The 15,570-nt window shown below is 41.8% G+C and overlaps 1 protein-coding gene across 6 annotated transcripts in view; it reads left to right on the forward strand.

The window, feature by feature from the left end:
- Positions 1–15,570, forward strand: part of ST3GAL3 (ST3 beta-galactoside alpha-2,3-sialyltransferase 3) — a 233,153-nt gene that overhangs the window by 84,709 nt on the left and 132,874 nt on the right. For 5 of the 6 annotated variants that reach the window (XM_050799866.1, XM_050799885.1, XM_050799909.1 and 2 more), the window contains exon 3: positions 6,979–7,026. The exons of the other annotated variant lie outside the window; for it this stretch is intronic. In XM_050799866.1, the coding sequence (XP_050655823.1) occupies positions 6,979–7,026 (48 nt within the window). The remainder of the gene's footprint in view (positions 1–6,978; positions 7,027–15,570) is intronic. 6 annotated transcript variants of the gene reach the window in all.

Below are 15,570 nucleotides of genomic sequence, written 5' to 3' on the forward strand. Positions count from 1 at the left end.
AACAAGAAACAGGTGGCAACATGAACATTGAGGTACCAGTTCTGTTAACAGACTGCTGAACCTCCAAAGTTAAGTGCTCTTTCATAAAGCTAGGTTGGAGAACAAAGTTGAGAGCCATGGTCCAAGTGGAGCCTCTGCTTCTGAGCTTCAGACTCTGTGGATGAGACATGTTTGGCTCAGATCCAGCCTGGTGGCAGGTTCACCTCACGCAGCCATCCAGAAGGCAGAGGCCCCAGGGTGTTGCAGCACGAGGCCTGGAAGGTGAGGTGAGCACACTCAGACCGCAGACAGCTCCAATATAGCAAGATACTTGAAGTGTATCAACTATAGGCAAGGCCTTCTGGGAACTGCAGAAAAATCAAACCCCAAGGCCTTGTGGAAAGATGATCCATGGGATAGCTGGTTGTCACAGAGACTGGAACAGGGAGAACATTCTGAATCTAAAGTTGTCTTGCTGCCCTCAACAGCAGGGTTGTGACTCTTGGCTCTGATGCTCTGCCACTAATGTGGGCCCTAGGGCCCAGCATCTAATGCAGCCTACAGCATCCAAGCCTCTGCACTTCTTTGTCTGCTTGTGTCTCCTACCAAATCCCCCAACTCTCTGTACTTCCCAATTTAAATCCCCAAAAGAGAGACCCTATCTGCCTCATAGGTGGATGATGCGTCTATGGATTACCTTCCCTTGAGCCCATGGACCAGTTGTCAGTGGCCAGAGGGGAGGAAGGGTCACGTGGTTTGGATGCAGCCTACTTTCCGTCAAGCAACAGTCAGCATCCGTTTGCCCAAGCCCAAGCTGGATATCATCCTCTTCCCTTCCTGTCTCACTCATGTCTCATCAGTCACTACATCCTGAAGTTTTCCCTTTTAAGCTTTTTTTTTTTTTTTTGTCTTTTCTCCTTTTTTCTCTATTCCCATTGCCATCGACCCGGTTCAGGCCACCATCACTTCTCACCCAGAGAGTTGCATGAGTCTCTTCCTTATTGATCTCCCTGTCTTCAGTCTCTCTCCCCTAATCTACCTTTTACTCTGTTGCCAGAATAATCAATTTAGTTCCCACATAGTCGCCAAAGTTTATATTTAAAAATATAAATCCAACCCTGTTACTCCTGGGGTTTTAAGCAGGGCTTCTCATTGCTAATGAAATAGAACACAGACATCTTTCTGCGGCCTGTACACCCTCCTGCAGATGCGGCTCCTGTCTTCCTCTCTGGCCTCGTTTTCCCACCTCCTGTTTTCTGTGCTCTGTGCTCCAGCAACACTGACCTTCTGACCTCTTCTTTAGATGTAGCAGGACTGCTGCGCTTGCTTTTCCTTCTGCCTGGAACTCTTTCTCTTGATCTTTTCTTAGCTGGCTTCTGTCTCCAGGTCTCAGCCTGGGTGCCACCTCCTCAGAGAAGCCTTCCTGAAACACCCTGTCTAACTAACACTGCCTGTACCTCTACCCTTGGTCTCTGTTACATGCTTTAATATTCTTCGTACCACTTATCACTGTTCAGTTATTTTGTTCATTTCATTTGTTTGGTTGTTTTGTATCTCCCTGACTAAAACAAAAATTCCTTGAGAATAAGAACATTTTTGTTTTACTCACTACTGTATTTTTAAGCCTAGTGTGTAGTAGTTTCTCAGTAAACATTTGTTAAATTGATAAACAGTGAAATCTCCCTTGTTACTGTTTTTCCCATGGCTGTGTCTTGTGTTTAGCTTTATATGTATTTTTATTTTAGCTGTTAGGTTGCGAGCTACTTGAGGGAACAATTTTCTTTTAGTTCATTTTTACATCTCTCAGGCTTACACATGGTAGTTGGCTGAAGATAAGTATACCCCAAAAGGTAGCTCATTCGCTGCATAATTTGTGCTCTGGAAATTTGTCCAACAGCCAGAAAGACTGAGCCCCATTCTTCTTCATACTCCCTTTAGATTCCTTTTATTCCACTTCAGAAACCAGACACAGGAAACATCTGACTATAATAAAAGATTGCCAGTAAATTCTAGGTTTCCTCATTGAACAAAGTCATGTGCAGCAAGGCTGTGCTGTATTTCGGTCTGGAATTCTGTTTGGTCACTTGTATGGCATGCCACATGGCTGCCTCTGGCCTGGGAGCCAGGAACAGCTGGAGCCTGGGATGACTGAAGTAAAAATGACATATTTGCTAGCCTGAGAGGGAGAAGTCGGGATATTCTTGCTCTGTTTCTTGCAAAGCAAACTTCTCAGTTTGTTGAATACTAAGTTTTCCCGTTGGCTGTCAAAGTGGTTTATAACTAAAATAATCTTACATCCTTTAGAATAAATCACAAATAATGAATGGCCAAACTGTTTCTGAAGTCAAAGCAAAATTCATCAAAACAAAATTCATCAAACCTTTAATGCTCACAGCAGATTTCATTTAAAAACTTACACAAAACGTGAATATGTCACTAACTTCCTCTGAAAATATCTACTCTCTCACTTGCCTCTTCTGAAGTTTAAAAATGTATGATTGTAGGAGCATTCTACTACCATTGGAAATAATATTTGCAAAGACTTTGACTCTTTCCAGTAGACTGTCACCTGTTTGATGCTCCCCCTTATCACTTTAGTTTTATCTTAAGTGTTTATGAAGTGGTCTGTCTTCCTTGGCTTGAAGGCAAAGGCTATCTCTAATTTGGCTCCATGGGCCTGGCGCGTAATAGCCACTTGATAATATTTGTGAGAAGGAGGGAGAAGTAAAGAAGGGCGAGGAAAGCCCAGTCCATTTAGACTGATATTGTTGGAGAATATTTAAGTACCATGAACTACAAGGATGACCTCAGTAATTAAAGAGAAAAACTCAACAGCATTTCAGCATGTACCGTGCATAATGAAGGCATTCAAGAACCTTTCATCCTTTGGCATTGGTACCAGTGAGTTGGAGGTTAAAATCCTAGAGCTGAATTCAGAAGTTCTTTTTTGAACTTTTTGTCCCTTCAAATGATACAAGTAATACATGTTTGCTATATAAAGTTTACAAAAATGCAGAGAATAAGCATTACTATAATTCTGCCACCCAGAGACAACCACATTAAGATTTAGTCTCTTTTATCTTAGTTTTAGTCGTTTAGTTAACTTTTAGCCTTTTTTCTGTACATGTAATTTGAAAAGTTTAAAAGAGACTTTATATCCAGACTGCTTATGAGTACAAAGAAGATAAATTGCAATTGGAAAAATACTTGTCAACTGCAGTAAAAATTTGAGATGCTTGTTTTTACTGTTGCTCATCTGGGCAGTCAGCTCCTCAGAATTCCATTCCCAGTCTTCTTCAGGGGAATGTGATCTCTCACCTAGAAACTCTTAGGATGCTTTTCTTATTCCTCCTGTGCGGATACTCTGTGTGTGAGCACTCATTTTCCTAGGGTGAGGCCAGGTTTGGACCCCTGAACCTTCACAGGACAAGCACACTTCAGGACTGATTGGAACTGATGAGAGTCAATATCCAGAATGGATTTTACCCCCAACTTGTAAAATATCACTCAGATAACACCACCTTTGAAGGAAAGCAAGAATACTTACTAGCTTATTTCTTAGTTGAATAAACATGTTGACCACTTTGTATGTGTCAGTCATTAGTCATCAAAGCCTCAAAATGAATAGACAATCTTTGTCTTCAGGGAACTTTCAGTTTAATGAAAGAAGAAGAAAAGCAAACAAGGATTATAATGCAGGATAATGAATGCCATAATAGAAGTGCAGTGATGGCCTAAAGAAGTAAGTGAGCAGAATTGATCAGAGACATCTTCAGGAAAAAGGGGTCAATTGAGTTGGTCTTAGTGGAAAAGTGGGAGTTTTTGTTTTTTTTTTTAATGCAAACCTGCAGAGAAGACAATATGTCCAATGTCTGAAGACATGAAGGCACACATCTCTTGGGAAATATAAGTAATTTTGCGTATCTGGAACTCGAGGTGGTAAATGAGGCAAATGGTAAAGGCTTAGAATGTCAGAGCTTGAACTTTATCTTACAGGCCACAGGAAGCCTCTGAAGGGTTTTATTGAAGAGCAGAGACACAATCTGTTATACTTTTTGGAGAAATCAGTAGAAAGGATGGATGGAAATGGGCTATGCTGGAGGCAGAGGTGTGTTTTGGGGGCAATAAGAGCAGTCCCAGCAAAAGATGATAGGCAGATGTCCAGAAAAGCAAATCTATAGACAGAGTAACTTGTTGGGTCCTGGGGCTGGAGGTAGGGGCAGAGAATGACTGAATGGACATGAGGGATCTTTCTGGAGTGATGAGAGTGTTCTAAGTTGGATTGTGATGATGGTTATGGAGCTCTGTAAATTTTCTAAAAATTATTGAATTGCACACATATATGAGTAAATTTCGTGGTGTGTGAATTATACCTCAATAAAGCTGTTTGCAAAAGCAGGGGTTTGGAGGAGTCAGTCTTCTCAATGAGAGGAGATAAATGTGAGAAATGCTGATAAAGAAGTAGAATTGGCCAGGCATGTTGACTTGTGCCTGTAATCCCAACATTTTGGGAGGTCAAAGCAGGAGGATCACTTGAGGCCAGGAGTTTGAAACCAGCTAGGGCAATATGGCAAGACCCTCATCTCTAAAAAAAAATTGAAAAGTTAGCCAGGCAGGGTGTCACATGCACCTGTAGTCCTAGCTGTTTGGGAGGCTGATGTGAATGGATCACTTGAGCCCAGGAGTTAGAGACTGCAATGAGCCACGATTGCACCACTGCACTTCAGCCCAGGGGACAGGGCAAGACTCTGTCTCTATTAAAAAAAAAAAAAAAAAAGTAGAATTTATGAGTTAGACATTAATTGTATGAGATAGGATGGTCACTTATCTGTTCAGCGAAGTGTCCTGATTGTGATTCCACATTTTGTAAAAAAGTGACAACCCTACCTTTTTCTTGGCAGATTTCAAAGCATATGGATCTATCTTTAACTGGCAGTACAGAGTATCTGCCTCAGAAACCACATCCTCCAGCTCTCTGCCACCCAGTTCTTAGCAAACACATGGGTGTGAGAAAAAAATATTGATGAAAGAGTGTCTGAAAATTTGTGATTCATTCATTTTTCTATACATTGTTATTCAGCAAATATTGAGTGCCAGGTGTTATGCTGGTAATGTAGCAGTGAATAAAGCAGATGTGGTGTCTGCCTTTATGGAACTTACAACCTAGCAGGGGGAACAGATGTTATGTACAGTTATGATAACTATTGTGTTGAATGTTCATGTGCAATGAGAGAAAATGCCCATAATGCTTGGGCGGGGTGTGGCTGTAGACTCTGGTGCCATTTGCATCCAGCTGACACTCCTTTGGAGTGAGTAAGTCTTTGGAATCTGATCCCTTTTGAGTCTGGGGTCTCCTGGGTTATCTTGGGCCTTACATCATCTTGGTGCCCCTTATAATTGTTTTTATTGAGCTCTACATTTAATTTATGCCATCATTTGGCATTGGCTTATGTTGTAAGAAACAGCCATACAAGATTTACAGTTACTTAGTATAGAAATGTAGAATATACAGTCTTCAACATCATACAGTGTCTGTATTTTTTTCTTTTTTTTATTTGACATGGAGTCTTGCTCTGTCACCAGGCTGGAGTCCAGTGGCGTGATCTCAGCTCACTAACCTCCGCCTCCCAGGTTCAAGTGCTTCTCCTGCCTCAGCCTCCCGAGTAGCTGGGACTACAGGCATGCGCCACCACGCCCAGCTAATTTTTTTTTTTTTTTTTTTGTATTTTTAGTAGAGACTGGTTTCACCATGTTGACCAGGATGGTCTTGATCTCTTGACCTCATGATCCGCCCGCCTCAGCCTCCCAAAGTGCTGGGATTACAGGCTTGAGCCACTGCAGCTGGCCGGCATCTCTTTCTAAGGCCCACAAGAGGAAGTTCTCTCTGATCACCGTACAGTATTTGCTTTTATGTTTTGGTCTTTCAGTTGCTCTGGAGCACCAGACTCCATTTTGCCTCAGTTCTTCACACATGGCCTTCCCTCTACCTTGAATGTGCCATTCCATCCTTGTTGGGTTTGACCCTCACTTATCCTTCAGCTATGAGGTCAAGCGTCACTTCTTCAGAGTTGTCTTCCCTATCCAGCACCCACTCCCCTCCTGTACTCAGTCCAGTTCCTAACATAAACTTTCATAATACTTCCTTTTTTTCTTTTATCAGTTTCTAGTTAAATAGTTTGTTCTTTGGTAACATTTTTTTCTCCCAGACTGATAGCAGAAAGATCCATAAGGATGGAGACCATGCTTTTTCTGTTTGCTGCTGTATCTCTGTCATAGTATAGTATCTTGCACATAGTAGATGCCCAATGCATATTTATTGGACATTTGAATGAACGAATGAATGAATGAATGCCCTGTGGGTACTGAGTCTTGTAACTGTTCATTTTCTTTTTTCTTTGGCTGTTTGGAGGCTCAGGCCCTGATTCTGCCTACGGTATTTGCATAGGTACTCATGGCATGCATTTTCTGCACTACCATTTCCCCCACTATATAGTCTTTTTCCTTTCTTTGACGTCTTCATTTTGAAATTCTAGTGTATACTGTAAATTTCAATAGGCCACTTTAAGCCTTTTTTGGGGAAGAAACAATAAACAATTGAGTATATAAGTAGAAGAAATGGAAAGATCAAAGGGGAAATGTTAGTGCCTTTAACTAGATTCAGGAAGGAAGTTTTATTTTGCTTTGTTTTAATTCCATTTTCACTAGAAGAAGGAAAAAGAAGTAAATTTGTCCCCTAATCTGGCAAGACATGCCCCTAAAGAATTTGGGGCCTGCTCCCTGCCCTGAGACGTCTCTCCTTCTGGCAGGAGGCAAGGGGTACTGGTCTGGGCAGGGTCTCTTGGCCCAGTGATGGGTGGGCATGGGCCTGGGAGGCTGGGCTATGCAACTGAGTTCCCTTCCAGTTGACTCCTTTGAGGGAGGGTTTGGGCAGAACCAGTGGGAGCTTGCTTTTTTACTTTAAGAAGGAGAAAGAAATGAACTTGTCCTCTTGTGTTGCAGATTCAGTGGTTCTTTCCTTTGACTCCGCTGGACAAGCACTAGGCTCAGGTACCAACTCTTCCCCCTCTATCATCTTTTTGGACTTCAATATTAGCCATATTTTTTGTGAAGCCTAATCAATTACGGGTTTGCTGGGGAGGGCAATGGAATACCCCAGAATTGGGGGAAGTCTCAAGAAGCCTTTCTAGAGACTTTATGGTCAGGGAAGCAGAAGAGGGACACATCCAGAGAACTTTTCCAGTTACTTTAAAAGTGTGCAGAGAGGAACTGGCTGGGCGTGGTGGCTCATGCCTGTAATCCCAGCACTTTGGGAGGCCGAGGTGGGCAGATCACCTGAGGTCGGGAGTTCGAGACCACGCTGACCAACATAGAGAAACCCTGTCTCTAATGAAAATACAAAATTAGCTGGGCGTGGTGGCACATACCTGTAATCCCAGCTACTAGGGAGGCTGAGGCAGAAGAATCGCTTGAACCTGGGAGACAGAGGTTGCGATGAGCCGAGATCATGAGATTGCACTCCAGCCTGGGCAACAAGAGCGAAACTCTGCCTCAAAAAAAAAAGTGTGCACAGAGGAGTTGCAGTAGATGCTCCCTCTTCATTCAGAGTTGTCAAGAGTCATGTAAAAGGATGTCTGTTTTCTGTGCATATATCCTGTCTCAGAAGGTGGAGCAGAGGGCATTGAAAGACCCCAAGCTGTGGGAATGCTGGAGCAGATAACTATCAGGCCTCTCCACTAGAATGCTGGGCTGGTGAGAGCATCCCAGTTTCCAGAGGACATACACTGCATTGCACGTTTACACACATACCCCTTATACTCAAATACAGACCTCTTCCAGGAGAGGAGTACCACACTGTACTGTGCACTCATGCCAAAATGCATGTAGGTAGACACACTCCTTCTCTTCCCTGTTTACAGTGCAGGACACACAGATCAGCACACCTGCCCCAAATTCACCCAGACCCAATGGAGCCTGGCTCTCCCATGTCTGGGGCAGTTTACCTGTTCCACACCACTGTACCTGTTGACAGGAAGTGGGAAGAGACTACTTTGATTCTTCAGCTTGCTGCCATTGGGTCCCTATGGGAGCCTCAGAATGACATGACTTTGAGGGAAGAGTGTCTCTGTGTTTTTAGGTAAAGTCATGTGGGCCTTGTACCATGGGTACCGCCCATGAATGCCAGGGAGACTGCTGGCCTGTTGAGGGCAGTTAATTCATTTTGCCGTCCTTTGATATGATAGATTGATGATTCACAAAACAGCCATGAGGTACAGCAGTTGATGTAGAGTGGACAAGAGGAAAGACATTCAGAGAATATGATCACAGCCACCACTATTTACTGAGGGCCTGCCTATTTTACTGTGTGCCAACACTGTGCTGAGTGCTTTATACACCTCTCAGCTATCTCTCACAATCGCTTTTAATTTTTAATTTTTTTAATTTTTAATGTTTTTGGGTACATAGTGGGTGTATATATTTATAAGGTACATGAGATGTTTTGATACAGGCATACGAGTAATAATCACACCAGGGTAAATGGGGTATCCATTACCTGAAGCATTTACAGCTTATTTGTGTTACAGACATTTCAATTATACTTTTAATTATTTCAAAATATACAATAAATTTTTGTTGACTATAATCACTCTGCTGTGCTATGAAATACTAGATCTCCTTACAATAGCTTTGATATCTTTATTATAGATAAAGAAGCTAATGCTCAAAGACATGAAGTAACCTGTTCTGGGCCATTCGTCTCTGTCTAACTCTAGAGCCCGTACTCTCTCCCTTAGCATCTTTCTATCTCATACCTTGTGTGTTTCCCACCAAAATGCTGAGGCAGGAGAAGTCACTTTAAGGTAGAATGGACAGACAGAAAGAGTTCTTAAATTGATCCAAAACTTGTGTCTATTTGTGTAGTAAAAGATTGGTCATTTTATTACATAAAGGTTAAGAACTTCTATTAATCAAAAGACCCTATTAAGAGAGTGAAAAGGCAGGCTGGATGGGCATAGTGGCTCACACCTGTAATCTCAGCACTTTGGGAGGCTGAGGCAGGAGGACAGTTTGAGGCCAGGAATTTGTGACCAGCTTGGGTAACACAGTGAGACCCCAACTCTACAACTTTTTTTTTAAATAGTGAGGGCATGGTGGTGTGTGCCTGTAGTCTGAGGTACTCAGGATGCTGAGCAGGAGGATCACCTGAGCCCAGGAGTTAGAGGCTGCAATGAGCTGTGATTGCACCACTGCACTGCAGCCTAGGTGACAGAGTGAGGCCCTGTCTCTGAAAAAAAAAAAAAAAGAAGTGAGAGAGAGTGAAAGGAAATCCAGAGTGTAAAAAGATCTTACAGCACAAATAAACAAAAGGCTTGTTTCCAGAACAAAGAATGACAGAAATCAATAGGAATAAAGGAGCAACCCATTACAGAAATGAGCAAGACTTGAATAGGCATTTCACAAAAGAGGAAATCCAAATGGCCAATAAACCTCTGAAAAGGTGTTTGATTGGGTTAGTACTCAGTGAAATGCAAATTAGAATCCCAATGAGAAATCAATACACATCTACCAAATGGCAAAACTTGAAAAGCTTGACAATTCCAATGTTGAGAAGGATGTGGTGCAGTGAAAACTCTGATTTTTACTTGTTTTAGCATAATTTGGTACAATCACTGTGGAATAAACTATGGCAGTATCTAGGTAAATTTGGATATACACATACCTGGTGACTTAGCAGTTCCTCCTCTAGGTATATTATCTGCAGAAATGGATGCTTATACATAACAGGACATATATATGCAAGATATGTGTATAAGAATGTTTATAAGAACATTGTTCATAATTGTCAAAAACCAAAAACAATCCAAATACCTAACAACACTAGAATGAATATGCAAATTATATTCATAGGGAACAGTAAAAATGAGCAAACCATAGCCAGATGCAACAACATGGATAAATCTTAAAGACGTATTGTTGGGCAAAAGAAGTCAGACAAAACAGTACATACTGTGTTTATCCTTTTATATAAAGTTCAAAAACAAATTAAACCATATTTGCTTAGATACATAATTCAGTATTAAAAGCAAGGAATTGAATTATATAATAACTAGATGGTGGTGTTCAAGGGGGTATGTTGAGGGATGGGCACAGGGGGGCTTCTAGTGTGTTGATATATTCTTTTTAGTGACCTGAAGGGGGTTATATAGGTATCCATTTTACAGTAACTCACTAGCTGGGCATTGTATTAAAAATGTAAAATATAGCAAATGTATAGAAAAGTACATAAAACCTCAATGTACAGCTAACAATGTTCAAGGGGATTTTGGTCCTCAGCCTCCATCTCCCCTGGAGTTACGAAAAGATCTTGGGCTTAATCTTCAAATAACTATGGACCCTGGCAGTAAGGCTCGAGGTTTGTACATGGTTCTCAGTGAAGGCTGGCAAAGAATGAGAATTCAGACATTTTTCCGCTGACTCCCTCTTAGTGGAGGATAGAGCAAGTTGATTCAGAGTCAGCCTCAAATTATGACTGGTTTTCAGTTTACTTAGCCTTCAGTTTTCCCGACAACACCTACCAGCTTCCACACCTAGTTCTGCCTTATGCATGCTCTCGTGGAATACTTGCAAGAGGCCAGTCGTTTTGCTATCTCATGCTTTGCATCAAGCCTAAAAGGGAATGGTACCAGGGAAGAGCTGGGCAGAGGTCTTTACTATTCAAATAAAATAGGTCTTTACTATTTTATTTGGAGAGAATTTACAAAGTGTTGGGCATACCACATTGCCAAGAACGTTTTAGAACTTTAGCAGGATAACTTTGCAATTAATCCCTATTTGACTTTCTTTCTGTTAGTGTAGGTACTTAAAAGTAAGAAAAAAGATTCCAGTTCCAGTTAAGATGGAGTGAGCACACTCAGCCTATCTCTCAGTGCAGCTAAAGGCCCATTCAGAATTCATTTAGTAGCAGTTGAGGACTCTGAGACATAAATAGTAGCAGACAGATAGGGGAAGAATACCAGAATTCAATGTATTACTAAAGTGGCAGTTAATTTCCTATTTTCCCTTCAGTGTCCCATGTCTTAGACTCAAGGTACCCCAAACCTCAGCAATGGACACTAAGGCACAAACAGCTTCAGGAGAAGACCTCTGGTTAAAGCTCTGGGATGGGAAAAGGGCTTCCAAGGCTCAGACAGAGGGGGAAATCCCAAGAGTTGTTCCCTCATGCCCCAGCCCCCAGGCAATCCCACAGTGATGGTGGTAGGGACAGTGGCAGCAGTAGGCCCTTCAAGCACCTAAAACTGAGAGAGGGGAACCTTCCTCTCTGATCAGAGGAGCTGTAGTCCCAAGGGGATGGGGTGCAATTTTGGTTACTTATTTTCTGTCTTTGCCTTCCTGCTACTTGGCCCCAGATCTGAGTGCAGTTCCGAAAATTCTTGGCAGAGTGTGGTAACTAAAGCCCCAGCTTTCTGGCCAGAGGCCCAGGAAGGGTGGGCCCAAGGAACCAGGAGGCACAAAAGAGAAAACAAAGGGAAAGGGAGCTCAGGAAAGCAACCCCTTTAAGTCATTTATGGACTTCAGGATAACCCAAGCTGTGCATGTGTGCATCTGATTCTAAACAACATACCAAAGACTTTCAGAACTGAACTAAGGGACAGACCACTGCCCAAGTCCCAGACTGGATGCACACACAGAGGACTCTTCTGACTAGGTTTTGAAAATGGAACTGATGTTGAAAGCACAACCCACAGAAGGGTAGTTGGAATTTGCTGCCTGAACCCAACCTGGTTGATTGTCTGCTAAAACAAAAATATGAACATTCTCAACTGGATTGAAACAAGATGTAGAGTCTCATAACAATATTCAGAATATCCCAGATATGAACCAAAATGAAGAACCAGGAAAATTTGAACTTGCATGGGAAAAGTTAATCAACCAATGCCAGTGCTGAGGTGACACAGATGTTTGAATAATCTAACCAAGACTTTTTAAACAGCTGTGATAAAAATGCTCCCCAAAGTAAAGGCAAATTCTGTTGAAATGAATAGAAAACTAGAAAATCTTAGCAAAAAAAATAAAGGTTAGGTGCAGTGGCCCATGCCTGTAATCCCAACACTTTGGGAGGCTGAGGCAGCAGGATTGCTTGAGGCTAGGAATTTGAGACCAGCCTGGGCATCATTGCGGAGACCTCTTCTCTACAAAATTAAAGGAAAATATTAGCCAGGCATGGTGGCACACACCTGTAGTCTCGGCTACTTGGGAGGCTGAGGCAGGAGGATCACTTGAGCCCAGCAGTTCAAGGATGCAGTTAGCTATGATCACACCAGCCTAGGTGCACTCTGCACTCCAGCCTAGGTGACAGTGAGCCCTATCTCTAAAAAAAATTTAAAAATAGAGATTTTTAAAAATGAATGTCTTAGCAAAGAAAAAGAAGAGGAAGAAAATACAAAGAAGAACCAAATAAAGCAATAAAACTTTCCAATTGAAACTACGGAGAAAATATTTTAAAAGTTAAACAGAGCCTAGTGACTTGTGGGACAATACCAGAAGGTTTACCATTCATGTCTTTGGAGTTCCAGAAGAAATATTTGAAGAAGCAATGGCTAAAGCGTCCCAAATTTGGTGACCAAGTATGGTTTATCCTGGGAATGGAAGGCTGGTTCAACAATAAAAAAGTTCAATACAATCCACTGTATTAACTGTCTAAAGGAAAAAAAAACTACATTGTCTTATTAATTGATGAAGAAAACATATTTGACAAAATTCAACAACTATTTATGATAAAAACATGCAGCAAACAGAGAAAGGAACTTCTTCAACCTGATGTCGGCCATCTACAAAAACTTACAGCAAACATCATACTTTATGGTAAAAGACTGCTCTCCCCCTAACATCAGGAAACACTTCTGGAAGTTCTAGTCAATGTAATAAAGCAATAAAAAGGATACAGAATGGACAGGAAGAAACAAAATTAACCCTTTTCATAGATGACATGATTGCATACATAAGAAATCCCAAGGAGGCTACAAAAACACTCCTAGAACTAGTAACTGAGTTTAGCAAGATGACAGGTTATGAGGTCAAAACGTGGAAGTTCATCATGTTTTTATGTACTGGCAATGAACAGTTGAAAACCAAAATTTAAAACACATTTATAGCAGCTTCCCGAAACCAAATACTTATGTATAAATGCTTATATATAAGTCTGATGAAACATATATAGGACCTGTATGCTGAAACTAGTTCCTCTCCCACTTTTTCTTCCCCATCTACCCAACTGAAAGTTCAGGCTGCAAACCTAGAATCACCCTAATTGTTCCTCTTCCTTTACCCTCTCCCACTTTCCTGTCTTCACCATGTGTTCTTCTCTAGCTGCTGCTTTCTAGCACCACTGCCCAAGGTACCATCTTCTCTTCCCTGGACTAGAAACATCTCCTGACTGGCCTGTCTGTGCCACTTATTGCCTTCTGTACATTGTAGCCAGAGTAATCTTCCGGAAACATAAATCAGATCCTGTCTTGTTACCACTGAAGCCTCTCCAGTGACTTTACAGTACACTTAGAATAAAATCCAAACTTGTCCCTCCTTCCTGGGTCCTACTTACCTCTCAAATTTCCCTGTAGTTCATTTGCCCTCAGCCCACTGCCCTCATGCTACATTGGCATGCCTCCGGCTCCTTGAGGATGTCAGGTCCTTTCCCGCCTTGGGTCTTTGTGCTTGCTGTTGCCACTACCTAGGCTGTTCTTACCTCCTGCTTTGCATTGCTGTCTTCAGTCCTCTGTCCCACTGTCACCTCTGCCAGAAGGTCTTCCCAGACCACTTCATCTAAAGTAGTCTACTCCTCTAAGCAGTCCTTCTCTAAAAAGGTATGTCTTCAGTTTTTCTTAGCACACCTAATTCTTTCAAACTATTCGCTTATTTACTGACACGCTGTCAATCTCCCCCACTGGAATGTAGGCTTCATTTTGGCCAAGGACTTGGTCTGTTTTGTTCATCACTGTATCACTGGTATTTAGAATGCGCCTGGCACGTAATAGGTGCTAAATAGGTGTTAAATAAATAGGTGTTAAAGAATAGAAAATTAGGAACAATAATATTCACTAATTAAGGAGTGCTTGAGGTCAATGGCATATCCATGCACTGGAGTAACTGTGCAGTCGTTTAAAATGATGATGCAGTTTTACTTTTATTGACATGGAAGATGTTGAGGATACTGTTGAGTGAACAAAACAGAAACAAACAGCATGTATATTAAGGCCAAGTGTAAGTAAAATTATTTATGTACATTCATATATAGACAGCATTTATGGAAAGAGAGATTTCTGGGAAAATAGTCACCAAAATATTTGTAGCAGTTAACCCTAGGTAAATGGTTATTACTTCATTCTTTATAAGTTTTTTGGATTTGGATTTTTGTATTGAGCATACATTATTATTATAACTGGGAAAAAATTCAGTTATTTTTGTTTGGGGAGTGGAGCTCTCTCTTATTTTGTTTAATAATTGCTTGGTGATTGTCGTAGTCTCTTTGGGCTGCTATAACAAAAATACCTTAGACTGGGTAATTTACAAACAACAGAAATTTATTGCTCACAGTTCTGAAGCCTGGGAAGTCCAAGATTAAGACATCAGCAGATTCAGTGTCTGGAAAGGGTCCATTCCTCATAGATGGAACCTTCTGTGTGTGTCCTCGCAAGACAGAAGAGGCAAATAGGCTCCCTCAGCCCTCCTTGATAAAAGTATCAATCCCATTCCTGGGGGTGGAGCCCTCATGACCTGATTACCTTCTAAAGGCCCCACCTCTTAAAACGATCACATTGGATATCAGGTTCAAACACATGAATTTGCGGGGGACACCCAACATTCAGACCATTTCAGTGAGTATTTATGCCTTATCTACCCTACAAGGTGGTAAGCTCCATGAAGTTTAAGACACAAACTGCAGACTGTTTTTTCCCATTTCCTGTACCAGCAGCTGTTTTGACATGCTGTCCCTCCTAATCCTCCTGCAGCTTAGTGCAAGATGCCCTGGTATGACCTGGACACAGTTGATGCTGTGAACAGGACTGAATTCACTGCAGTACTCAGCCCTAAATATCTGCTGTTTTCCCAAGACGGGAGGGAGATAGATGGGTGCAGTGACATCTTTGGCTGCCATGGGAGGGGGCTTCTATCTACTGGGTGAGGCTTCCAGGGCTCCTTCTGTAGCCTGTGATTCTCTTACTTGGGGCCAAGGATGTGTCATGCTCCCTTGGCCCCCAGTATGCCACATTGGAGAAGAGCTGTGCTGTGCTCAGATGGAGGCCTGTTAGTCACAGGGGACTCTGTTACCAGAAGCTTCCTGCTAGGCCTCTCACCTCCCCCACACCAACATACACCAATTTGAGATTGGATCTTAGTTTGTAAACTTCTGAGTTATTTTACTGAATCAGTTAATTTAGTCTAGGTCAGTAGGTTTTTCTGTGTTTATTTTAGAAAAATGCTTTTCCTTTTAGTTTATCTTTGATTAATTGATCCCATGCTGTGGTTTATTTCCCTGACTTAAGATGATGTGGGAGCTATTTGCACTTTGGCCAGCCCTTCTCAGGCCTCTTTTGA

The sequence above is a fragment of the Macaca thibetana genome, chromosome 1 (assembly GCF_024542745.1).
Source record: "Macaca thibetana thibetana isolate TM-01 chromosome 1, ASM2454274v1, whole genome shotgun sequence".
NCBI lineage: Eukaryota > Metazoa > Chordata > Mammalia > Primates > Cercopithecidae > Macaca > Macaca thibetana.